This window comes from Oryctolagus cuniculus, chromosome 9 (assembly GCF_964237555.1).
Source record: "Oryctolagus cuniculus chromosome 9, mOryCun1.1, whole genome shotgun sequence".
In the NCBI taxonomy this organism is placed as follows: Eukaryota; Metazoa; Chordata; class Mammalia; order Lagomorpha; family Leporidae; genus Oryctolagus; species Oryctolagus cuniculus.
Genome location: NC_091440.1, coordinates 116,803,216 through 116,830,744, shown reverse-complemented (window position 1 = coordinate 116,830,744; position 27,529 = coordinate 116,803,216). Strand labels below are relative to the sequence as shown.

Genomic DNA, 27,529 nt, shown 5'->3' with positions numbered 1-27,529 from the left:
TCCTGGCTCCTGGCTTCGGATTGGTGCAGCTCCGGCCATTGCAGCCTACTGGGGAAAGAACCAGTGGATGGAAGACCTCTCTCTGCCTCTCCTTCTCTCTTGTAACTCTGACTTTCAAATAAACAAACAAGTCTTAAAAAAAAAAAATTCTAACCTTTCTCCATTGCAGTGCATTTGCACCTTTGTCCAAAAAGATAAATAAAATAAACTTTCAGTTGACTATGTGCATGGGCCTACTTCTGGACTCTGTTTTGTTTACTGTTCTACCTGTTTATCATTTGGCTTATGATGGTCTTGCTTACTTACTTCTGCTTTGTCCTTTTTCAAAATTCTTCTATCTAAATATATCTTTATATATTTATATATATTTATATCTAAATATAAACAACAATTATATATATTTATATCTAAATATAAACAACTTTAATACATTTTAGAACAGCCACGTCAAGCTTTTTTCAGTATGGTGAATCTACACTTAGAGGTGCTGCTGGAAACCACAGCTCATACTGACTGTCTCTCTTCACTCTTACATTAAAAGCAGCATCCAAGTCTTCCCGGAGGGCAGATGAAGGTGCTGACAAGCATCGCCTTCCCCAGTCCTTCCATCCAAGTCTGGTCAGACTGTAAATGCTCCTTCTCCCAACTGAAGTCTTTTCCATAAGCTCAGGTTTTCCAGGCATCACCCGACAACACAGTCCTCAAGCTGTACTGAAGCTGTTTTTCTATGCCTCCTGTAAGCCAAGCCAAGGTTTCCAGGGGTTTCTGTCTGCAGTAGGGGAAAGGAAAAAGCCAGGGGAAATATCTCTATTTTAGCTACTGTTTTCATTTTACTTCCCAACGTCCCAAGGAATCTTCACTTGATTAAAGATTTTATGAACATCCTGCCATTCTTAATAGCCAGACACTCAAAGACAAGATAGTAACAACGATATAGCCCACCACTGTAAACACACACCCCACAACGGTGCCCCTCTAAACAGATGGGCTGTTGCACAGTCATTCTCCCAAGGGAGCCAAATCCCTCCCTGGCCAAGCAGGCTGCTTATCTAGAACTGAAGCAAGTAAGGAAAGACAGCCAAGTTTCCAAGAATGACGTGGTCTTCAAAAATGAAGGACAGGTTACTTATGAACCCAATTACAGGTAGATTCCTGTTGTGTTCTATGCAGAAGGCTATTCAGCAGTAATTGCGTTTAAATGCCCAACAGCAAAACCCTACATAATCACAGCCATAGAGGCCTTTTTTTTTTTTTTTCACAGTTTGTCTACAGGATTGGGGGCGGGGAGCTCTATAAACATGCAAAAGTGATAAATCAAAACGTAAAGCACAAAAGAATGCTGTCAAATTGTTCATTCAATGTCTTTAAAGACAGGTTTAAAATTAACCTCAAATACATATCATACCAACTCTAACAAGTAATATAGGCTATCCCTCCCACATTCTCCTCTACAGAGGAAGAACAACCTTACCCAAGAAGTGTGATTATTCAAGTTCTGACCTGAATTTCCTATAATTCAGTTAAGGTAAAGCTAACGAGAAAGAAAAACATACTGTCATTAAGAACCTTCTGAATTGCACCTCACAGGTCTCCCTTATGCAATTAAGTTTTCACCTCACTCATTCCTGTACTTTCAACTCTTATTATATAGAAAGAGTAATTGCTGAAACTTCAATACCCAAGTATAGGTACTAGACAGAGTTTATTTTCAATCCAATGAGGAAGAAAGAAATATTCTAGATAAGTCAACCACAAAAAGACTTTCTTGATCATACAGCAAAGGTCACATATTTGAATTTTATCAATGAATGAAAATAGGCAAAAGAGCTCATGGGCAATTCTCAATTCTCGAATTGAAATCTCTACTCTGATTCACTTGGTAATGCAGGTAAGCTGCTCCCTAAAACACCTCGCTTGGGGCAGGGGGTTACGAGTCAGCTCTAGATGGAACAGACAGCAAACACTGACAAAATATTCAATTATCTCTATTTTTTTTTTTGAAGATTTTATTTACTTATTTGAAAGGCAGAGTTACACAGAGAGAGAAAGAGATCAATCGTCCATCGGCTGCTGGTACACTCCCCAAATGGCTTCAACTCTGGCTGACGCCAGGAGCTGAATCTGGGTCTCCCACATGAGTGTAGCACTTGGACCATCCTCTGCTGCTTTCCCAGGCGCATTAGCAGGGAGCTGGATTGGAAGTGGAGCAGGTTAGGACCTGATCCCGTGCCCACATGGCGTGCTAGCATTGCAGGCGATGGCTTAATGCACTAAGCCACAGTGCTGGCCCCTCACTTATTTCTTTGATATACTGCCTTCTCTCTGCATACAGCACTCCACATTCATTTCTTACGTCACATCACTGTGTAAGGGATGAGACAAGAACAAGTTTGCAATACAGGGTGTTGAAACTTCCACAAAGTCAGAGAACCCTCACAAGTCATGGCACAGAAAGATGCTCGCTTCAACTGCTGAGAGGCTGTGGTCCGGTCAAATCCTAAACTGGCTTTCACCCAGGCCCTTTACTGAGAGACCCTGACAGTTCTGTGGGACATGAAGACAGGGTTTGGGAAGACTGCCACAGAGTCAACACATACAAGGTCACAAAGCACTCACTGATGCGTTCTTCAAATTGCTTAGTTCCTGCATTGATCTGTTCTGTCACATGATAATGCTCATGAAACTGGGTTCATCCTAGGCTCAGTGTGTGCATTTAATGTGGTTTTCCTGGAAAGGTTAGTTCTCCTAGAAAGGCTGGGATTAAATCCGGTTGAGTCTCCCAGTATTTCAAGAGGCAGAGTGACACTCAAGTCTGCCAGGAGCAGGCAGAACCAACTCAGGCTGTCCTGCTGATCACTGTGAACTGGATGTGTCAAGGCCCGAGACTCTGCAGGCCCTGAAGGTCCTGGACAGGCAGAGGTCTCATTTCCTTCCTTCCTTCCTTCCTTCCTTCCTTCCTTCCTTCCTTCCCTCCCTCCCTCCCTCCCTCCCTCCCTCCCTTCTTTTTTTGACAGGCAGAGTGGACAGTGAGAAAGACAGACAGAGAGAAAGGTCTTCCTTTTCCATTGGTTCACCCTCTAATGGCCGCTGCGGCCAGTGCGCTGCGACTGGCGCACCGTGCTGATCCGAAGGCAGGAGCCAGGTGCTTCTCCTGGTCTCGCATGCGGGTGCAGAGCCCAAGCACTTGGGCCATCCTCCACTGCACTCCCGGGCCACAGCAGAGAGCTGGCCTGGAAGAGGGGCAACTGGGACAGAATCCAGAGCCCCGACTGGGGCTAGAACCCCATGTGCTGGCACCGTAGGCGGAGGATTAGCTTATTGAGCCGCGGCGCCAGCCTCAGTTCCTTTCAACATAGTATCAGTGGAAGCCAATCAGGCAAGCAGTGCTAACCGCATTCTGCTGTGGGGGCTTTATTTTACAATTGTCGCTTTTTAAAAATTAGCTAATTTTTATATGGCAATTAATAGACCTCATGAAGTTCAAAGATAAAACCCCACACCTGTCTCTGAGTTAGCTACATGAGCCTAAATTAGCTGTACGAGAGTAGCAAAGCTGCTGAGTCCATTATGAGTAAGGGAAAGAAGCCTGCCACTTGCTTCCCAGGACAACTACCAAGATGAAGTAAGTCGAGTGATTTGTTGTTGTTGTTGTTGTTGTTTTGGCAGGCAGAGTGGACAGTGAGAGAGAGAGACAGAGAGAAAGGTCTTCCTTTGCCGTTGGTTCACCCTCCAATGGCCGCCGCGGCCGGCGCACCGCGCTGATCCGATGGCAGGAGCCAGGTACTTCTCCTGGTCTCCCATGGGGTGCAGGGCCCAAGCACTTGGGCCATCCTCCACTGCACTCCCGGGCCACAGCAGAGAGCTGGCCTGGAAGAGGGGCAACCGGGACAGAATCCGGCGCCCCGACTGGGACTAGAACCCAGTGTGCTGGCGCCGCAAGGCGGAGGATTAGTCTAGTGAGCCGCGGCGCCGGCCTTGTTTTTTTCTTTGATAAGCTACTTCAAAGTAGTAACTTTACCATGTGCAAATCTGCTTTTTGACAGTAACTTAAAGAATATTACTGTAATGCTATGTGGCAACTGTTAATCTCACTAAATAGAAAAATAAGCAGAGACTCAAATAGTAAGGCTAGAATCAGGCCTGGGGTTCAAAGCCAACTCTGGCTGGTCCCAAAGCCCGGACCTTCACCTAGTTGCCTCCAGCACAATGATGTGAGGTTTTACCATTCTTTACCTTTTACTGCAGTTCTGAATATGCACCACATTCTTACAGGAACTCTCAAAATTCAGTATTCCATTCCTCTTACAGTCTTCATCCACTTGAAAGCTCCTTTATATTATTTGTAATAAAGTACTTTGAAACTCAGAATATGTGCACATGTGTATGTGTCACAGGCGTGTGTATGGGAGAAGGGGAATATATAAAAAGGTTCAGAATTTTAAGTATATTTAATATTCAAACAAAGACAAAGATACTAGTATCAAATTTTATTTGTGTCACTCTAAAGAAATTGCCAGAGAGCTATTTCTTTGTAAATCACTGTAGTAAATGGCCTTCAACTCAGGTTCTTGTGGATTCCACAAATGTACTTGCCAAAATTGATTTATCTATGGCATAAATAAGGAATACCTCATTCTGGCTGCAAATGCTCTGTAGCTTTATCTTGTATTAGAATAGCCCATTTATACAAAAAGCAGAATGTTCTTCCCCACTGATCAACAAATACACAATTTCAATAAGAAAACGAAATCTCAAACCCAGTAAGTTAACAACAACAAAAAGTACTACCAAAAAAACCTCCCCAAGAAAAAAAAACAAAAAACAAAAAAAGAGCAAAATGGTGGCCACAAGATGGTTACTTAGTCTGCAAACAGCTCAAGGCTGGAAGCCAACGGTGATGTTTCGCTTTATTCAAAACTCACAGCTTTACCAACCGAAATCCAAGTTTTAAAAGCAGCCGAGAACTCCTTCCCAGGCAGGGAGAGAGTGGGAACAACAAACCAAAGTGTTCAACCGGTAGGAAGTAGTTTTCAGTCTTCACTAACTGAGGCACTGTACATTTTGCAGCACTGAAATGTTGGACTCCCGGCCATCAGAAAATGTGGAACAAAGGAGCCTCAAGGAAGCTTTGGGGAGTGGGAAATCCATCCCAGGACAAGTAGAAGAGGGCAGTAGCAAGACCTGCACCATTTTCCCCAACAAATTTGGTATCCCTGCACCAGGAACCTCATCCAGAGTTGGGGGCTTTCTGCAGGATGTAGCAAAATGGAAAGGAATATGAGGATGAGATCAAGGGACCATGTTGTAGACAATAACCAGTGAGGCTTAATCAGCCTGCTGTTCTGTAGGAACAAGCCAGGCCTGTGCTGTTAGATTAAAGTACAAAAAACTGGGGTCAACAAACAGTCCTATACCATTAAATCATGGGAGAAAACTATGTTAACGGAATGCCTAAAGGACTTTGCTTATTTTTCACAGGAATTTTTTTTTTTTTTTTTTTTTGACAGGCAGAGTGGACAGTGAGAGAGAGAGAGACAGAGAGAAAGGTCTTCCTTTGCCGTTGGTTCACCCTCCAATGGCTGCCGCGGCTGGCGCGCCGCAGCCGGCGCACCGCGCTGATCTGATGGCAGGAGCCAGGAGCCAGGTGCTTTTCCTGGTCTCCCATGGGGTGCAGGGCCCAAGCACCTGGGCCATCCTCCACTGCACTCCCTGGCCACAGCAGAGGGCTGGCCTGGAAGAGGGGCAACCGGGACAGAATCCGGCGCCCTGACTGGGACTAGAACCCGGTGTGCTGGCGCCGCTAGGCGGAGGATTAGCCTAGTGAGCCGCGGCGCCGGCCCTTTCACAGGAATTTTAATAGTCACACATGTTAAATACATTATAATGATATGAAATAATCTAAAAAAAAAAAAAGCTCACAGTCCCTGAAGTTTGCATGATCTCAATTTCTACTACACAGAGTCCATGTTAGCTTCAGTCAGCACTCAGCCTGGCAGGTGCACTCCTCTTGGTGCAGGATGGCAGAGAGCACAGGAGACAGCAGCCAAATACAGCCCTTTGCAGCTGCGAGGGCCACCCTGCAGGGGAACTAGGAGTACAGAGAGGGTGTGCCAGCCCTAAAGGCGTGCCACACCCTTTGAGCCAGTGGAAGAAGGGGCTGCCTGTTCTGTCATCCATTATTTAGTGCCCAGGGAGGCTGCTCTTTGTTTGAGGCAACACGGCTTTCTCTGCTTTAAAGACCCAGAGAACTGATACTTTCTACCTTAATCCATTCTAATCCCTAATATAAGGAAGGCTATTTTAAACCACTTAATAGTTATAGTTTTATATAAGTTCCTACAGTCCTGTATTTAAGATAAAAAAAAAAAACACCAATGCTACTGGGACAACTAAATAACCATTTGGCAAAAAAAAAAGTAAAGTTAGATTCTATATGCAAAATCATTTCCAGATGGGCTAGACATGAAAATATAAAAAAAAATATAAACATATTGAAGGAAATCTAGTTATTTTTATAATCTAAGGGTAAATCCAAGTATAACACTCAAAGCAGAAACCAAAAAAGGAAAAGAGGGATAGATCTAACTACAGCACAACAAAAACTTGTCTGGCAATAAAGAAATGATAGGCAAATGGAAAGCCTAACTAACTTACAGTCATTTAAACATGAGGACTATAGTTAATAAAACTGTACCTGGATTTTTTTGTTAAATAAGTAGATTTTAGCTACTCTTGTTACAGAAAGTAACTAGGTGGGATGATATGTTAATTTGCTTTATTATAGTAACCACCTTACTGCCCATATGTAGCCTGTATCCCAAATATACACAATAAAAATTAATTTTAAAAAAGTGGATACTGAAGACAATCTCGAGATCAAGTTGGGACTATGTATCAAAATCTTAAAAATGGGCACAGCACTTACACATCATAATTTACCCTTTGAAAGCAATTTTCATATCAGAGATAACATTTTAATAACTGTGAAAATCAAAACAAAGAAAACACCAGCATGAGCATATTCAATTACAGTACATCCCATCTGTTGAAAGAAATGATCTCTTGCCATTAAAAATAGAAGAGAGCCTAATGTTCACTGACATGAAAAGATAGCCACAATGTTTTGGTATATATGCGGGGGAGGGGAGGAAAGATTACAAGGCAGCAAAAATAATGTGCATGACAAAGATTACTGCCTACCCAGGTATGTTCATCCTGGCACACAGGCTATATTTCCATCTCAACCCTTCCCCACACACATGTACACAGTATGGTGTGGCTGTGTGACTATACTCTCTGTAACAGAATGTGAACAGGAGGCAGCCCTCGGAGCTACATGTTGAAGACAGCAGAGACATCCTGGTCCAAGTTCCCCAAGGATCACATTGGATAAACGTAGTCTTCATCCATCCCAGCCAGGAACATCCACCCTAGACTATTGCGGGAGCAAAAATAAACCTGTCTGGCATTTATGCCATTCCAGAAATTTAGCCAGCCCTAATACAGTAGGATAACGGCGGCACTGCTTTGTAAAGGAATCTACATGTGTACCCCAGTATCTTTGAAGTCTGAAAACATGCATCAAACCTTAGATTTACGACGCTTAATCACACTGTCGCATGCAGCTGCTTATTCCCATCGCTGTGCAGATTCTCATTACAAAAATATGCCACTGTTTATGGATTTACTATTGATGGGTACATGGGAAGTTTCCACTTTTTTGCTATTATTAATACACAGAGCTACCCAGTACACATGTCTTTTGGTGAACATGAGAGTGGTGTTACTGGGTCACAGGATACGTTTATGTTCAGCTTTAGATGCTCCCAAGCTAAGAGCTCAGGCTGCTTGACACCTTAGTCAACACTTGGCATCTTCCATCTTTACCTTTATAGCCATTCTGGTGAGGGAACACTACCCTTTTAATCCCTCTCATACCATAAAACACTGCAATACCTAAAATTAAGGACATTTCATAAATTACAATATATCCCTACAATAAAGTGTCATATAAAATGTAATCTCAATAATGTATATATAATATCTGGAAAACACTAAAAGAAAATGGCTGGAAATAGCTGTAGACATCTGCAATGTGATCTTTCATGGATTTAAGAAAAACTATTCTTCAATATCCTCACAACCACTTTTCCAATACCCTCACACATTTGGAAATATGGAGTGGCCTCAGGAATGCCTGGAGTGATGCATTGTGCAGCATGACCCCTGACCTCTCAGTCACGCCACTTCTAACCTCCCACCGCTTACAGGAATGCTCAAGGTCCAAACTGGCTGAGTTCAAACCCAGCTGTGCAACTGCATGACCTCTCTGGGCTTCCTTCTCACCTCTACACAGGCTGGAAAAACTTCCAACCTCACAAGCCTGTGTGAGAAATAAATGGATGAGATACACAGAGCACTGAGAACAGTGCCTGCCACTGTAAATACAGACTAGCTACTATCAGTACTGTCAGTACTCGTGCTGTGCTGACACCCCACCCTCACCCCCACCCCACTACCACTTCTCTGCTCAATCTAATGGATGAGAATGAAAAAGAGAGAGAGAACATACTAAAATCATCAGGATCCCAAATACAAGCCCAAAGATAACAACATCTAGACACCACTTTATATCTGAAATGTATTAAGCTGACATTTGTCATAAACTTCTAGCAGATTTTCTAAATCCATTCATGCCTTTCTCTAATTTCTTCTATGGGATGATCTGGGGGCACCCATCTATCCTTACAAACATAGCAAGGGCTACATGGTCCTGCTGACATGAGCCCATGCCTGCTTCTCACCTCTGCTTGTCCCAGGCTGCTCACACAGATCTTGGAATCTTCCTCCCTCTGCAGGCTTCCTGGCAAACTATCCCCATGCCTAGAATGACCTGCCTTTCCTTCTTTGCTGCGGGAAATTTCCTGTTTATCTTTTGATCTCAATCTATTCAACTCACTACAAAGTGTTATGACAATACACTCCCCTCCTCTGCTTAAGCTTATCACAGTTGTGATTTTACATGCATTTTTGTGACAACCGGTTTAATGACTGCGTCTCCCACTAAAATGAAGATTCCACGAGGACAGCAACCACACTAGTGTTTGCTCCCAACAGTAACTCCAGGAAAGAACACACCATCTAATGGAGAATAGAAGATGATCTTTGGTTGGCTGAATGAATGAAAGGAACAGAAGAAGTGAGATGAAAAACTGCGGAGCAACAAAGGTCAAATCAACAGCGAAGGGAAAGGATTTCACAACCTGAAAGCTGTCAGCATAGGTAAGAATCACAAACACAAAATTATCTCAGCATCAAGAATGAACCCGCCCACAGTACTCAGCAGACTTGCACAGTCTTATGCAAGCAGGAAGCTAACACTAAGACTAAGGCTTCTCTCTGCACAGGTTCCCGAAGCAATAAGCTGCTGCACCTGACACTGCTTTTACTCATCTTGTAAGCAGGTTACACTCAGATCACCCATTTTGGAAGACACCCCTTTTGGAAGCCACATTAGTTTTTAGCTCTCTGGCTCCACTCTTCTCAGCTCCCAGGACAATCAGCAATCAGATCATTGCTCTGAGGTTCCCCTGGGGACTGCTTTCATCACTGATACACACACAAAGTATGGACTGCAAAAAGGGAAACCTAAACAGAAACAACTGGACAGGCAGTGGGGATGAGAAAGGTGGGGCATGGGTGTGTGAACAGTATCAGTTTGTTAATGAAATGTTAGGTCTGCAGGGAGTAGTTACCTGCCTGGATAAATATATGCTCAGCAACTTCTTTCAGTTTTCAATTTTTGGTGCTGGAAAGGCTCGTTCTCTCTCTCTCTCTCTCTCTATATATATATATATATATACACACACACATATATATATACACATACACACACACACATATATATACACATACACACACACACACACACATATATATATATATGTGTGTGTATAAGTTTTTTACCCAATAATTGACTCAATAAATTTGATAAACCAACTTAAACAAAATATAAGGTAGATTGATCATCAACAGACAGGAATCACAGTAACCAAAGGTCCAAAGACTCACATAATTAGAAAAAAATAAAGTTAGGTTGTTACAGTCAGCACTACTTTCTCTCTTTTTTAAAAAGATTTATTTATTTATTTGAAAGTCAGAGTTACACAGAGAGAGAAGGAGAGGCAGAGAGAGAGAGGTCTTCCATCTGCTGGTTCACTCCCCATTTGGTCACAATGGCCGGAGCTGCGCTGATCCGAAGAAGGTGCCAGGAGCTTCTTCTAGGTCCCCGACATGGGTGCAGGGCCCAAGGAGATGGGCCATCTTCTACTGCTTTCCCAGGCCATAGCAGAGAGCTGGATCAGCAGCTGGGACTTGAACTGGTACCCACATGGGATGCCGGCACGGCAGGCTATGGCTTTACCTGCTATGCCGGAGCACCAGTCCCAGCACTACTTTCAAAAATATGCAAAGAAAATAGGAGTAGGCTTTCAACCTAGCAAGTAAAATGCTTGCATGCCACACTGGAGTGCCTGCGTTCAACTCCTGGATCCCACTTCTGACTCCAGCTTTCTGCCGATGCTGACCCTAGGAGGCAACTCTGCCGGCTCAAGTCACCCATGGGGGAAACTTGAACTGTGTTCCCGGCTCCTGGCTTCAGCACAACAGCTACTGTGGGCATCTGGGGAGTGAACCAGCAGGTGGAAGATCTCTGCCTCTCTGTGTCCCTCTAGCTCTCAAATTAAATAAATAAATAGAAAAATGTGAAATATGCAGGCTTAAAAAGAAGTTCCGTTAATCATTATCTGTATTTTAAAAATTTTTCCTTATTTACATTCATTTTTATTTGAAAAGGTAGAGAGACAGGCACACAGAGAGATTTTCCACTCCCCAAATACCTGCCAAAGGCAGGAGTCCAGAACTTCGGTCCAGGCACTTGAACTACACCCCTGCTGCCACCCAGGATGCGCATTAGCAGGAAGCTGGATTAGAAGTGGAGTAGTCAGGACATGAAACAGGCAACCAATAGGGTATGTGGGCATCCTAAGTAACAACTAATGCCCCCCCCCCCCATCTACATTATTAAGGCTATACATGTAGACAGGTGATACTTAACTAGCAAACTGCAGAAACCAGAGAAATAGTAATCTAGAACTTTTCCTAGACAGCTGGCAGCCTCCAGTTTTTGCCTGGAAGGAAAGTTCCTGGGTCCCAGCAACTAGTCAGCTAAGGTACAAAAGGGCACATCCGGGAGAGAGTAGGCCGTTAAGGGGTGATAATCAATCATGTGTGCAAGCTGAGTAGACATGGAGATCCCACCAGTGGTCACAGATGCAACCACATGCAAGTGCAAGGGGGACATAAAATGAGAAAACACTGTCATCTTCCACCATTTAGGTACAGTCTTGCCTTGCTGAACAACAGGGATCCATTCTGAAAAATGCCTGGGCAGGCGATTTCCTCATCCTAGAGTGACTCACACACACACCTAGAGGGTGCAGGCCAATCACTTGATGTGGCCTCTGGAGGCAATCAAGAGATGTGGTAAGCAAGAGACATGAGGCTGCTGTTATGTATCCAGACACTGCTTACAGTGAACTCTTTTTTTAAGGAGCAGTGCACTATAGGCTAATAATAAAAATATAGCCTAGTAAATACATAAGCCAGTAACACAGTCATTATCAAGTATTATGTACCATGCGCCATGGTATGTGCTAGGACTGTATACACCAACATCACCACAAGCACGTGCCAACAGGTTATGCTCTGACATTATGACAGCCATGACGAGTAGGATGGTACCAGGCAACAGCAATTTTTCAGCTCCATTTTAATCTCACGGGACCACACCTGTATCTGAGGCCCACTGTTGACCCAAACATCCTCACACAGTGCACGAGCGTATGTTACATTAGCCGCAAGACAGAACCCGATGTGTGTCTCCAACTGCCTCATGTTTCAGTGAGGTCACTATCACATGGAATAAGCAGAATAAATTGGTCAAGAGTTAAATTTAGGTTTAACTTTCTTCCTTTCTGCTCTAATTTGGGACACCACCTTCCCCTATTTACTTTAACAGTAGCAAAGAACTGTTACCAGGCACCCAATATGGGATATGGGCACACGCATTTTGAAAGCACACACACAATTTATTGAAAAAAGAACATTAAGAGAAGCAGCGATATGCAGCTCCAAAGCACAGACTCTGAAGCCAGATCCCAGCCCCACCACAAACTGCCTGTGTGACCTGGGGCAGTAACCGCCTTCTTGTTGCCTCCATTTCCTTCTATAAAGTGTCAAAAATAACCATATTTGCCACATCTACAAAGACTAAGTGAAGCCGAAGCCCTAGAATATGGAACACTTCAAGGAACTTCAATAAATACATGCGTTACTTGCATCTTTTTGGGTCCTTTAATAAACTTTCAAGTAGATTTATAGAACATCACCATGTCATAAAACACACAAAGAGTTGCAGCCTATCCTTCAAGAGATCTAACTGCTCACAGTTTCACGATGGGTTCTATTAAAACTCTTATTACTTTGATTCAACTCAAGCAGAGGAATGACTGTATCTGTCATGGAGTAGTTACCAGGCACTATACACTGGTGTAATCTAGCCCTTGGAACAGAGGTTCAGAGAGGGTAATTTGCCCAAGGGAACACTTAATTAGGTTAAAGCCAGAACTCTTGATTCCAAAATATCTTCTTAATCACAAAGTATCATGTTGACAAAAACATCTTTGTTATCTACTAAGTGCAGTGGTCTTTAACTCCAAAAAGTTGTATCATAAAAACAATCAGGTTTTTAAACAGTAAGCAGGCATTCAGTAAACATGTAGTAGTTTCATATGATATAAATACTTCCAAAAATCAATCAGCTAATCAACTGAAATGTCACTGTATTTAACTAACAAGTATCACAACAATAAGCTAAAAATGCTGGGCACCATTATTTTTGAAAAGGGTGTCCTGACTTAGATAAGCAGGACACAGTAATTGGTTTCCTCTCAATAGCTGAGTAAGAGGAGTCTTCTTGCCTGGGCTGAACATTATACAAAGCAAAATCTAGAATTAAAACACATAATTTCTGAATCAAAATTTTATGTTCAAATGGGCCATTTACAAAAGAAATTCTATTGCGGACATCACATGTGATACTCTGTGCCGCTTCTCAAGTTAAGGGAGAGACAGGAGGAATAAGGCCGAGGAAAGTGCCTGGGCACACCAGTGAGCTCTGGTACTATGGGGAGGGATGGGGCAGGCGTGCTCAGATGCTACCTGTTCAGGAAGCCACGCAGCATTTCTTAATGTGCCCTCCTAACTTTCCTTTCTTTGCTGCCATTCAAAAGTTGTTAAATCTTCCCCATGTCCGTGTATCTTACAAACTGAAACTAAAGTTCAATAATGGTACTTGGGGTCAATACTTAACTGCTTTCCTTTTTGGGAACTCACTACAAAACTGTTCACTGTGTAACTATAATGAACCACACCCCTGAAACGGCTGGATGGTTGACTACTTTGACCAAAATACACTGAGGTTTTGGAGGATAAAGGCTATTGCCAACTACTAGGTGTAGCAAGTTCCTGGAGTACGTCTTCCAGAGACTCTGCCCAGTCTCGGTTACAGCACAGGCTCAACAGGTAATACAGGTTTTCAGTTTAACTCTTTTCTAAACTTCAGACTTCATTGTTGAATGTCAAAGATTTCTCCCTTGGTTGCAAATTTAAAACCAACTGAAGTTGTGAGTGAATTAAATAAACACTCTCTAAAGACCTATAAAAACGATGTCTAAGATGCTAACATAAAAGGTTCCTGCCCAGCAGTAAGATTCTTTTGATCCGAGATTTACGACATAAATGGAAAGGAAACTAGAGTCAACCAAAAGGAAGTGAGGCACTCATGTCCTGGGTTTCTAAATGGGCACCAGGCCTGTACCATGAACGATGACACATGCACGCAAGTGTGGCCTAAGCAGTGCCATGTGCTGAGACGGGAGACACACTGCGCTCTGCACAAGCTGCTTACGGAGCATGATGTTAACAGAGCCCCACGTAGTCCTTAAGAGACGGCAAGACTCCTCCTATACCCATCACCTCCACCCCATCGAGAAAAGAAATCTGCACCAATTCCAACACTGTAACCCCTCAGGTGTGGCACAATCGGACAGGATGAGCATCCCAAAACTGGCATCTTCCGGAAGGACAGGGCAGAGTTTTTGTGTGTGTGTGTGTGTGGTTGTTACTGCTTTGTTTTGTTTTGTTTTGTTTGGAGCGGAGGTAGAAGTTGCGGGGTGGGCTGACTGGTTTGCAGCTTTGGCAGAGAAAAACAGAGAAGATGGAGAAATGGAGGAAGAAGAAGGGGGCTGAGAGAAAATGCATGTATCTTGGAACACCTGCAATTTACAGTGTTTGTGACACCCACAGGTATGGATGGATGGAAAAATGGCTTTGAAACTGGGGAGAAGACACCGCAGCTGCCAAGTCCAGGAAGCGCCAACTGTGGCTACGGATGTTAGAACGCTAGGACAAGACCATTCAGGGAGAACAGCTCCATCAAGAACAAACACATCTGGAGGAAACGAGCAAGGGAGGCCGCCGGCAATCAGAGTGGAATGTTGAGCTGGGGAGCAGACTGAGGCTCTGCGCTCAGAGAAGCAGCGGATGCCAGTGACAGCAGGGCTGAGCGGGGCAGCACGTAGATGAATCAGGGAATTTTCACAAATGGGCAATGGTGTCAAGAAAGAGAGTGTAACAGCCACAAAGGACGCAAAGAATCCCACCACTAAAAAGTGAGAAAGTGGGGAGTGTGAAGAACAGGAGAAGTTTGCTTGGGCAAGTTGTGATTTAAAGAAATGAAACGCAAGGTGAAAAGCAACATCTTAAGAGACTGATGTGTGGGGCAGGGGCATGGAGGCACTCAAAAGAAGGGGAAGAATTTCTCCCAGAAAAAGAAGAATGAGGGCTGACATGGTGGTGTAGTAGGCTAAGCCACCACCTGGGATGTCAGCATCCCATATGAGTGACAGTTCAAGTCCCAGCTGCTCTGCTTCCAATCCAGCTCTCTGCTAATGTGAGTGGGAAAGCAGCAGAACATGGCTCAAGTAGTTGGTTCCTGCACCTGTGTGGGAGATCCAGACGGAGTTCCATTCCAGGCTCCCGTCTTCAGCCTGGTCACTGCAGCCATCTGGGGAGTGAAGCAGCAGATGGAAGCTCTCTCTGCCTCTCCCTCTCTCTATAACTCTGACTTTCAAATAAAAAATCTTTGAGAGAGACAAATTGTCTCTCATACTGAATGGAAAGATTAGTGGTAAAGATAGATCAAACTCTGTCTAGAGTGTAGGCACCGGCAGGCAGCTCTGTCTTCTCCCTCAGGAAGCAGAGCCAAGAGGTTGGCTGAGTAACTTCTGCAGAGCAGACTAGAAACATGTAATGGTGCCCAGACGGCTATTTTACTTTTCCCCAAGACAACAGAAAACAAGTGCTTGGTGGGAAGCCCACACTGAAAAGCCTGCAATGAAGAACATAAACACCTGGTCAACCACCAGAGATGGACAGCACAGGTACCATCTGGAGGTGGAGCACCTCCACCTCAGACAGAGGAGACCCTCAGCCTGCCCAGCAAGGCAGAAAGACCAAATAGAAGTGGGTGTACATTCTGGAGGCCGGGTAACAGCTAGATGTCGTGGAAGAGACTTTCTGTGTCTTGGATTTCCCATCTGTTTACAAAAGGAGGGTGAAGGTTGTAATCCCTATTGTTGCCAAAGTATTCTAAGTATTACAGAAGACAATATATGAAAACACCCAGCATTGTTTCTGACACTTAACAGACACCAAATAAATAGTACTTTTTTTCCTCTGCACAAAGAGAGGACACTAAACCAGGCTACAGTCACGGCCCATCACAAAATCCTACCTTGAATTTTGTTGTGTTGGTCACGCCTTGCCCCCCTCTGAATTACCTCACTTTCTCCCACCAACATCGCCACTTATAATTATACCACCCTGTATTTTACTGTCATTATCTCATTAGCCCTGACAACAGCTCTGTGAGGTAGACAGATAGTTAACTGCCTGTGAGTATCAGGAAAGAGATGCAGGGAGATTAAATGACTTGCTCTAGATCAGTGTAATGTTCATTAGGTTATCTTTGTTCAGTGAAGTTACCGAAGTTCATTAAAAGGAAAAATGATCTATCCTGTAACAGATAACAGGCTCTCTTTGCCTTCTTCTTCTTCTTCTTTTTTTTTTTTTTTAAGAAAAGCTAACTTACTTTTGATTTCATTGTCTCTTAAAGCATTGTGCTTTGTCGATTACTTCACATGTCTTTTTTAAAGGGCACAAGGTAAATAGTGCCTATAAATAAGCAGATACCTTTAACAGACAATGTCTGTTAAAGCACTGAGATTGGTGACAGCAAAAAAAGCACTCAACAGATGTTTGCTGATGTACACAAAAATTTCTGACTGACATACCACAATCTACATTTTTTTAAGGTTTATTTATTTGAAAGAGACAAACAGTGTGTGTGTGTGTGTGTGTGTGTGTGTGTGTGAGAATCTTCCATCTGCGGGTTCACTCCCCAGATGGCTGCAATGGCCAGTGGTGGGCTGAGCCAGGAGCTTCTTCCAGGTCTCCCATATGGGTACCAGGGGCCTAAGCACTTGGGCCATCTTCCACTGCCTTTCCCAGGCCATCAGCAGGGAGCTGGATCAGGTGCCCATATGGGATGTCAGCATTGCAGGTAGCAGCTGTATTCGCTACGTCTTAACTCTGGCCCCATAATCCACCTGCTTTCTGTGTTCACAAGTATGAGTTACTTCACTGGGTAGGGGATATTATGTCAATATTGTCTTTGCTGTCCATTGAAGCGAATTTCTGTGAAGATAGCCCATAACTTACATAAAAATAGTAACCCAGGAAATCAAGGAACTAGGAACGGAGTTCAGAAATCCATTAAATTGGGTGGAAAAGAAATTATCTTCACTAATCTCTAACTGAAATCTGGCAGGTAGTTTGATCAGTAATACAGGCAATAAGCCACTCTGGTAACAGCAGCACCTCTGACTTTTGTCCCCAGTATAATTCAGAAATTTCATATCATATTATAGTCATTGTAAACACACTTAACTATAGTAGTTCCTCCTCCTTTTCTGCAGTTTTACTTCCCAGGGTTTCAGTTATATGTAGTGAGGCACAGTTCAAAAATAATACATGGAAAATTCCTGAAATAAACAGTTCATGATTGAAATTGTGTGCCATACTGCGTGATGTGATGGATTCTCTTCACAGTCCCACCCCATTATGCCCAAGACATAAAGCATCCTTTCACCCAGTGTATCCACTCTATCTGCACTACCCACCTGTTAGTGACTTAGTGGTCCTTCTCAGTTATCAGAGCAACTGTCTCCATGCAGTAGTACCCTTATTTCACTAAAAAGGCCCCAAAGCACACGAGCAGGGATGCTGGCAATTTGGATATGCCAAAAAGGAATCACACAGTGTTTCCTTTCAGTAAAAAGGTAAAAGTTCTTGACTTAATTAGGAAAAGGAAAATCTCTGCTATGGTTGCTAAGATCTACAGTGCAATAAGCTATTCTGAGAGAACGAGAGAGAAACCACATTCATGTAACTTTTATTGTTTATTTTTATAATTGTTTTTATATTAGATATTGTTGATGTTCTTACTGTGCCTACTCATAAGCTTATCACAGATATGCATGTGTAGGAAAAAACACACATGCACACGGTTTGGTTCAACCTGAAGTTTCAAGCATCCACTGAAAGACAATGAGTCATTTACACTCCTCACTGCTTCAAAATTACCATAGTTACCACACTCAGTTCTAGACTTGAATGTGTGTTGATAAGAAAGCAGGTATTACTTATTAGGAATATTTTCATATCTAGATTTCAATGTGATTGGGTCTCCTCTGCAAGTGTGTGTGTATACACGTGTTTGTGTTAAAGATGAAGAATTTCTACTTCAGATGAAGGCTAAAATCCCTGCAGGATCTCCCTAACTGGCATTCTCCTCCAAGAGATGCCTTACTAAGTTTTATTTACTTATGTTTGTTTATTTGAAAAGCAGAGGGAGGGGGCAAATATCTTCCATCTGCTACTTCATTTCACAAATGCCCACAACTGCAGAGGCTGCTGGACCAGGCTAAACCCAGGAGCCCAGAACTCAACCCAGGTATCCTATGTGGGTAGCAGAGACCCAAGGCTTTGAGAAAGCACCTTTTGCCTCCCAGGTGTGCATTAGCAGGAAGCTGGATTGGAAGTGGAGTCAAACCTGGCAGTGAAAAGGGATGCAGGTGTCCCAAGTGACAGCTGAATCCATGTGCCACACCTGTCACCTCCCCAACAGAAAGATTTTCTCCTTTTCTTTCCTCTTCCTCAGTCTGCCCATCCCACATCTGTTCTTCTCAGCACTCAAATCTGGGCCCACTGATTATTTTTTATATCCACAACTACTAAATGTGTTTCCTCTTGTTCTTTCACACTACACAGCAATCATCAGGGATAAAACAGCCAGTCTGCCCAGGGTGTCACTCAGCACAAACACAGCAGTGACTGAATACCTGAAGACCTGTAACCTGCACAATATGGGCTACAAAAAGAAGAGGGGGGCAATAAAGCAAAGTAAAAAGGGAGAAATGCCAGAATGGGAAAAGCTGGGGACTGGAGAGGATGTGTAACAAAGGGGAATGGACTTAGGGCCTACGTCTTTTCAACCTTCCTAACAATCAGGAGGAGAGGAGGGAGGAACAAAGGAAGACAAGTCTACACACACACACAAACTGCCACACATGCTATGATATTACTTACGGGATGATGATGTGCTCCTATCCCCAATGAAATGAGAAGAGATGCACTGAGTGAAACTGAGGGGACAGTGAGAAATAAAGACTTGGTGGTGAATTCTGGGTAGTAGAGGAGTTAGTCAAGCACCTAGTTCAAGAACAGGAAGTGCCAGGGGCAAAGCTCTGTGTTGCACTGGACTAAATTACTGCTGGGGATGCCTGCATCCCATATCAGAGAGCCTGTCCAAATTCTTCCCAGCTACTCCACTTCTGATGCAGCTCCCAGCTAATTTTCCTGGGAGGCATTAGATGATGGCTCAAGTACTTGAATTCCTGGCTCCTGGCTTTGCTTGGCCCAGATCTGGTTGTTGTAGCCATCTGGGGAGTATACCAGTGGATGGAAGTTATCTCTCTCTCTCGTTCAAATAAATAATTATTTTAAAGATTTATTTATTTATTTGAAAGGCATGGTTCACACACACACACACACACACACACACAGAGAGAGAGAGAGAGAGAGAGAGAGAGAGAGAGGTCTTCCATCCACCAGTTTTCTCCCCAAGTGGCTGCAACAGATGGAGCTGGGCTAATCTGAAGCCAGCAGCAAGGAGCTTCCTCCAGGTCTCTGATGTGGGTGCAGGAGCCCGAGCACTTGGGCCATCATCCACTGTTTTCCCAAGTACATTAGCAGGGAGCTGGGTTGAAAGTGGAGCAGCCGGGACTTGAACCGGTGCACAAATGGGATGGCAGCACTGCAGACAGCAGCTTAACTGGCTAAGCCACAGTGCCGGCCCCCAAATAAATCAATCTTAAAAAGAAAAAAGACTGTGGGAAATCGAATTGAAAGATGAGTTTATTAAAAAAAAAAAAAAGGAAGGAAGGAAGAAAGGAAGGAAGGTAGGAAGGAAGGAGGAGGAGGAGGAGAAGGAGGAGAAGGAGGAGAAGGAGGAGGAGAAGGAGGAGGAGAAGGAGGAGAAGGAGGAGAAGGAGGAGAAGGAGGAGAAGGAGGAGAAGGAGGAGAAGAAGGAGAAGAAGGAGAAGAAGAATCAAAATGAAAAGCCCAGGGGCCAGTGCTGTGGCATAGCTGGTAATGTCTGCAGCACTGGCATCCCATATGGATGCCGGTTTTTGTCCTGACTGTTCCATTTTTTATCCAGCTCTGCTGTGGCATGGGAAAGCAGAGGAAGACAGCCCAAGCCCTTGGGCCCCAGCAACCATGTGGGAGACCTGAAAGAAGCTCCTGGCTTCTGGTTCCGGATTGGCCCAGCTCCGGCCGCTGTGGCCCTTTGGGGAGCGAACCAGCGGATGGAGGAACTCTCATTGCCTCTGTAACTCTTTCAAATAAATAAAATAAAAATATTAAAAAAAAAAAAAAAGCACAGGGACAGGAGTTTGACCCAAGAGTTAAGCTGCTAACTGGCATGTCCATAACCTGCATGAGAGTGCCTGGCTCCTGATTCCAGTTTCCTGCTAACACACACCCTGGGAAGCTGCAGATGATGACTCAAGTAGGGTGTGGAAGACCGTGATGGAGTTCCTGACTCCTGGTTTTTGGACTGACCCAATCCTAACCATTACAGGCATTTGAGAAATGAGCTAGGAGATAGCAAAGGAACTCCCTTTGTCACTCTCAAATAAAAATTAAAAAAAAAAAAATTTAAGAGAAAGTCCAGGTTTCTTAATAGAACAAGACTTTCACTAATAGCCCCAACTCAAGTCGCAGAAACTATCTTCAGAGGGAGAGATGTCTCAATCACCGTTGCTTAAAAAGAAATTGTAATGGCCCAAGTGCTGGGCCCTTGCCACCCACACAGGAGACCTGGATGGGGTTCCCGGCTCCTGGCTTCAGCCTGGCCCAGCCCTGACAATAACAGTCATTTGGGAAGTGAACCAGTAAACAGAAGATCTTTTTCTTTTTGCCTTTCCCTCTCTGAGTGTGTTACTCTACCTTTCAAATAAATAAAATAAATCTTAAAAAAAAAAAAAAAAAAGGAAGGGAAGAAGGAAAGAGGGAAAGAAAAGGAAAGAGACAGACAGAGAGAGGCAAAGGCAAAAAAGATTACATGATTACAGCAGGGGCGATGGATGTACATAAAGAAGTATCACAAGTAGGAGCTGGCATTGTGGCACAGCGGGTAACGTCGCCACCTGCATCCAATATCACTGCCGGTTAAAGTCCCCACTGCTCCCTGCTAATTTCCTAGGAAAAAGCAGAGGGAGACAGGCCAAGCACTTGGACCCCTGCCACCCACACGGAGACCCGGATGAAGCTCTGGGCTCCTGGCTTCGGCCCTTGTGGTCATCTGGGGGAGTAAACCAATGGATAGAAAATCTTCTTCTCTCTCTTAAAAATGAAAATATCACAAATGAATTTAAGTGTTCCAATACTATACACCTGATGAGTGTATATATCTCAATATGAGCTGTATTGATGGTACAGTAAAAATACCATTCTGTCACAAGACAAAGCAAAAATTATTGTAAATTACAAGATACATGTAGAAAAATAAAACCACTTTTTGCTTTGAATTTATGAGTTAAAAACTAGCATTAAAGAAATGTAACATTTTATTTGTATAGTAATTAATGTTAACATAGGTTTATTTTAAACCCAAATTAAGAGCATCCTATGGGCCAGCACTGTGGTGTAGCAGGTTAAGCATCCACCTGCGGCAATGGCGTCCCATATGGGCACTCATTCAAGTCCTGGCTGCTCCTCTACCAATCTGGCTCCCTGTTGGTGGCCTGGGAAAGGAGCAGAAGATGGGTCAACTGTTTGTACCCCTGCACCCATGTGGGAGACCGGAGGAAGCTCCTGGTTCCTGGCTTCGGATCAGCTCAGCTCTGGCTGTTGCGGCCATTTGGGAGAGGGAACCAACGGATGGAAGACCTTGCTGTCTGTAACTCTGCCTCGCAAATAAATAAATAAAAATATTTTTTTAAAAAAAAGATTGATTTATTTACTTGAAGGTCAGAGTTACACAGAGAGAGAAGGAGAGGCAGAGAGAAAGAGAAAGGGGGGGGGTCTTCCATCTGCTGGTTCACTCCCCAGTTGTAATGGCTGGGGCTGCGGTGATCCAAAACCAGGAGCCAGGAGCTTCTTCCAGGACTCCCACGCAGGTGCAGGGGCCCAAGGACTTGGGCCATCTTCTACTGCTTTCCCAGGCCATAGCAGAAAGCTGGATTCAGCGCCAGAACCTAAAAATCTTAAAGAAGAGCATCCTATAGCTATTTGGAAACACTGGGATGAGATAGTATATTAATTATTAACATTTAAAGAAAATAAAAAAAGTGCACGTGTACAGCCACCTGGTATTCAAAAAATCAGAGCTTGTCCTGCACACAGCAGGAGCTCAATGAGTATCTGTCGAAAAATGAAAGTTGGAACAGCAATTTGCTCGCTCATTCAAATTACTTATCTCTGACAAATGTATAATTTATTTCTAATTAAAGCAAATTTGTATTTCAAAATAAGTACAAAGCAATTGCTTCTTTAAGCAACAAATCTAATCGTGAACTTCTGTATTTTCTCCAAAATTATTGCATCATAGTTCAATTCCTTCTCTGAAGTTAATTTTTTCCCTGCTTATTTACTTAAATGGGTGTGTGCAAATCTTTATAACAGGAATAAAAGCAGCGTGACTTTGTGAACCCAGAAAAAAGTCATCTGTTTTAAAAGGGACACTTAATTTGAATAATCAAGGTTATATTCCTTTCCTTAAAGGAAAGAAGATTCTCGGTTGGGTTTTGGATTTCGCAGCCACATACATGCCTGGTTAATTTCCAAAAGCACATGTGTTATAGTAAACCTTCTCCTTTCAACGCCAGAGAGTTTCTGCTCCTAGAACTGGTTACACTGGTAAATTACCCACATGTCTATCCATATTGCTAATCTTAGGCCAGCAGGACGCCCTTGTGAATCTACAAAAGGCTGACTTTCACTTTGAGTAAGATCTCATGTATTCACTCTGAGACTTTAAAACAGTGATTCCCAACCTTATCTGGCCACATACTGGAGCCACCAGGAACTGTAAACTAAATGAGATTCCGAGGCACTGGCTAAGCAACGGATATAATAAGAGGCAGTGAAAACTGCATTTTTCAGTAAGCAGCCAACTGATAAACCTACTACCTCTACAGCACACAAGGGCTTTCTTATAAATGAAGTATCAAAATTTCAGTTTTTGGAAAAATGGAGAAGCATATTTTAGACATTTCAAATAAGAATTTTACGACATTCACTGAAGTGTTTTTCCAATGAAGAACCAACAACGGACTCAAATAAGCTATTCTCTCTTGAGACTGCAAGCGAGCGAGCGAGACAGAGATTGTGCACTTGGGAGTGCAAGTAAGCACATGTGGCAAATTTCATTTTGTCTTTGAAATAGTGGGAGTGAAGATGAAGAGTGAAAAGAAATTCCATACCAACAGGTAACCTTTCCTACCTCCTTCCATTACACAGTTTTCCTATGCCCTTTCTTCAGCTAATGATCTGAATATTTCTAACTTAAAATATTAATGCATCCCTCCTAAGAAAGACTTGAACCTCTAAAAGCTTAGATTAAAAAAAAAATCAGAGTACCAGACATTTCGATAATAGATTAGTGTTTGCATAATAAATCCTATTCTATGTAGGTGGAAACAGAACCTTACTGCTTTGTTCTACACATGTGAGCTAATACTTTCACTAATATTACTATTAATTATTTTATTTCAGTATTTATACTTAACTCTCAAGCAGGAGTTATGTCTTAGGTCAAATTAGGTTATAAGTTTTTGTGTCTCCATTACTTAAACTTCAAAACAGCACTCATTATAAAGTGCTAAGAGTCTAAAATTCAGGGCCAGCACTGTGGTGTAGAGGGTTAAGTCTCCATCTGCAATGCCAGCATCTCATATAGGCACCTGTTCGAGTCCCGGTTGTTCCATCTCCATTTAGCTGCCTGCTTATGGCTTGGGAAAGCAGTGGAAGATGGCCCAGGTGCTTGGGGCCCTGAACCCGCAAGGGGAGAACCGGAAGAAGCTCCTGGCTCCTGACTTCTGATCAGCGCAGCTCTAGCCATTGTGGTCATTTGGGGAAGTGAACCAGTGGATGGATGACCTTTCTGTCTGTCTCTTCCTCTCTTTGTCTGTAATTCTACCTCTCAAATAAATACATTAAATCTTTTTTCTAAAAATGGCTTAAAAAACTATTTGGCTTAAAAAGACTAAAAGGAGTAATCTATGACTCAAGCTATAAAAAAAAATGATGATGATGACAATGATGATAGGAATGGGGACATGTTAACTGTCAGTTTCCTAAAAACAAGGACTTCAGAAAAATGGTAACACGAGAACTCTGCGTATTTTACAATACGTAAATTTAGGACAAATAACAGAAAAAACTACATCATTCAAAGTTGATTACTTAATACATACTAAAACATTAGATTTAATAGTGTGAATTCAGTCCACAAATGACCAATAAATAACAATATGAACTAAAATGACAGCTTTGTGAGGGTCCATCAGGAAACAAACCACAGAAGCCACTGGGCCCTACCATAATATCCCTTTAATTCCACACCAACCTGGCTGTAATAACTTGCTTATTATTGCTGATTATGTATGACTGGTTATGTATAAACACGCACAGGCCTCTGCTGCATCCCCTCAATCCCTGCCTGTTTATAAGAAGTACTTCCAGGCCGGCGCCGCGGCTCACTAGGCTAATCCTCCGCCTTGCGGTCCCGGCACACCGGGTTCTAGTCCCGGTCGGGGCGCCGGATTCTGTCCCGGTTGCCCCTCTTCCAGGCCAGCCCTCTGCTGTGGCCAGGGAGTGCAGTGGAGGATGGCCCAGGTGCTTGGGCTCTGCACCCCATGGGAGACCAGGAAAAGCACCTGGCTCCTGGCTCCTGCCATCGGATCAGCGCGGTGCGCCGGCCGCAGCGCGCCGGCCGCGGCGGCCATTGGAGGGTGAACCAACGGCAAAAGGAAGACCTTTCTCTCTGTCTCTCTCTCTCGCTGTCCACTCTGCCTGTCAAAAAAAAAAAAAAAAAAAAAAAAAAAAAAAAAAAAAAAAAAAAAGAGAAGTACTTCCAATACTTGGGTATTGATTTCAATTGTTCAAACTGAAAGTTTTTGTTTACCCATACCTGACGTTTTGAACTGAAACCTGCAGGCCTATGCGAATTTGCACAGTGTAAATGGCTTTAGGAGAATACTAACATATAATCTGTCCAGAAAAGCCAAGCCATTTTAAAGTAAAGTTTCTCATCACTGAAAGCATTATTATTTTGGAACTAAGTGAACTGTGCAGAATTTTAAATGCAACACTTAATGACAGATGCAGTGCAGAGGTTAAAATTGTAACTCTGTGGATATGTAAGAAAATGTTCTAGCAATCATCTGATGAAATAAGCAGACTACAGAATAGTTTGCACATTAAGGCTATGCCTACATGAAAGTTGTTACTGGAGATTGTGGGTGCCTACTTCAACAAATACTTTAATATTATACATCGTTGTTTCAACTGAAGGGGGTATTAAAAGTGAGACACGAGACACGAGACAATTTTTCTAAGCCTAAATGCCCAGTTTACTTCTTTTGGGATTCAAATTTTAAATGAAGAAGCAAAGAATACAACAATGTACAGCTGTTTGCTTCCATGAATATAAACAGAGGAAATCTACAGAGGGCAGCTAATGTCTGTGGGACTGAGCTAACTGCTTCATTCCCAGCTGTGTTTTAATGTGTCACACTAAACAGTAACAAACTCTTTTTTATGACAGTCAGAGGCTCAGCCTTTCCATTTGCGCCCAGAGAAAGTTAAAGGCTCACTAGAAAATATTTAGAAAATTAAATTCAGTAATTTGTCTGGTCTATGTTCTAAGCTGCATAAGATCAGCTGAATTATTTAAGAGTTAAACAATTCTAGTTTCAATCCAGAGATGATGATAGAGATGCCTGATTACTTTCAAGTAACTTAAAATATCAACATGGGAAAGATGGGCAAGTTAGAACCATACCCAATTTGCCGCAGTAATACAGAATTATGTCAGGAATAAAGCAAGCTGGTATATCCTGAGGTCACTGTATGCTACTGGATCTAAGCTGCGAATAGCTCTTATTCTCTACCATTCAAAAACTATCTGATGGGGCAGACACTTGTCCTAGTAGTTAAGACAGCTGTTAGGATATCCATATCACATATCAGAGTAGCTGGATACAAATCCTGGCTCTGGCTCCTGACTTCAGCTGTTGGTGCAAACCCTGGCAAACAGCAGTAACGGCTCAAGTAACTGGATTCCTGCTACCCATTTGGGAGACCTGGATTGTTTCTGGCTCTGGGCTTCACCTAGCCAACTCCTCACTATTGCAACCATTTGGGAAGTGAACAATGGATAGGAGCTCATGCGTGTCTCTCTCCTGTCCCCACCCGCCTTTACTCCCTTCCCAATGAATTTTAAAAACACAAAATTATGGTGAAAAAAAAAAAACATGCAGGATTTCTACTTATAGCCACAAAAATCAGAGAGACAGGAAGATGCTCAGATGGGAGTGAGGCAATACTAAAGCAAGCAAATGTCTGACCCTAGTTCCTTTCCTGCTCCCTTTCTAAATGGAAAAACCATGAAGTCAGTAGAAGCCCAGACCTCAAACAAAATAGAAAAGAGGACACCCACAGCATTTAATGAAAGCAGACACTCTTCAAACTACCAATGTCCAATGCCATCAGCAAAACATGGCCATCACATACAGCCCACCTGATTGTGTGAAACACACCAACTTTAACCTAAGTTATAGATTTTTATTTCTAAAACCCTTATTATAAACCTGATTCAGATTTATGGTAAAAGTTGGAATTAGCTAACTGGGTGGAAATTTAAAAAAATAAATTTTCATAATAAGTATGATATAGGTTACATAAAATAATCATCAGTTCCATAGTTGAGCATCATTTCAATCTTCCATTGCCTCTTGCATCTGGCGAATTTTTAATACAGCAGTCCCCCCTCATCCCTGGCTTCACTTTCTGCTGTTTCAGTTACTTGCAGTCAACTGTGATCTGAAAATATTAAATGGAAAAATTCAGATATAAACAATTCGTTGGTTTTAAAAGGTGCACCATTCCGAGGAGTGTGATGAAGTCTTATGCCATCCCACTCCATCCAACGGGGTGACGAATCCTCCCTTCGCCCATCATATCCATGCTCTATGCCCATCTCTTGGTATCCCCAGGGGACTGATTCTAGAAGTCCCCATAATACCAAAATCCATGCATGCTCACATCCCTTATGTAACTATGCACACCATCCCATAGACTATAATCATCCTTAGGTTACCTATAATACCAGAATACCTAATATAATGTAATTCTCCATAAACAGTTGTGATGCATGATTCAGGGACTAATGACAAGATAAAACGAGTTTGTATATGTACAGTACAGACTCAGTTTTTCCTTCTTGACTAATTTTGATTTGAGGTTCGTTGAATCCCTGGATGTAGAACTTCAGATACTACCCATCCTTCAGTCACTTAGTAGCTGCCTCGGTTAGCAGATTGACTGTAGCAGAATAAGTGCTTGTGTTCAAGTAACCCTTATTTAACTTAATGGCCCCAAAGCACAAGACTAGTACAAGAGTAGTGATGCTGGCACTTTTACTAAAGTATATTGCAATAATTGCTCTATTTTATTATAATCTCTTACCATGCCTAATTTACAAATTAAACATTATCAC

The 27,529-nt window shown here is 42.9% G+C and overlaps 1 protein-coding gene across 41 annotated transcripts in view; it reads right to left on the bottom strand.

Moving 5' to 3' along the window:
• The window catches only part of PLEKHA5 (pleckstrin homology domain containing A5), a 265,114-nt gene that overhangs the window by 203,533 nt on the left and 34,052 nt on the right, over nucleotides 1-27,529 (bottom strand). The window contains exon 4 of one of the 41 annotated variants that reach the window (XM_051850830.2): nucleotides 407-769. The exons of 39 other annotated variants lie outside the window; for them this stretch is intronic. In XM_051850830.2, coding sequence (XP_051706790.1) covers nucleotides 667-769 — 103 coding nt within the window. In that variant the 3' untranslated portion in view covers nucleotides 407-666. Of the gene's footprint in view, nucleotides 1-406; nucleotides 770-26,451; nucleotides 26,854-27,529 lie in introns of those variants that run through there. One more of the 41 variants, XM_051850831.2, reaches the window with a different exon arrangement.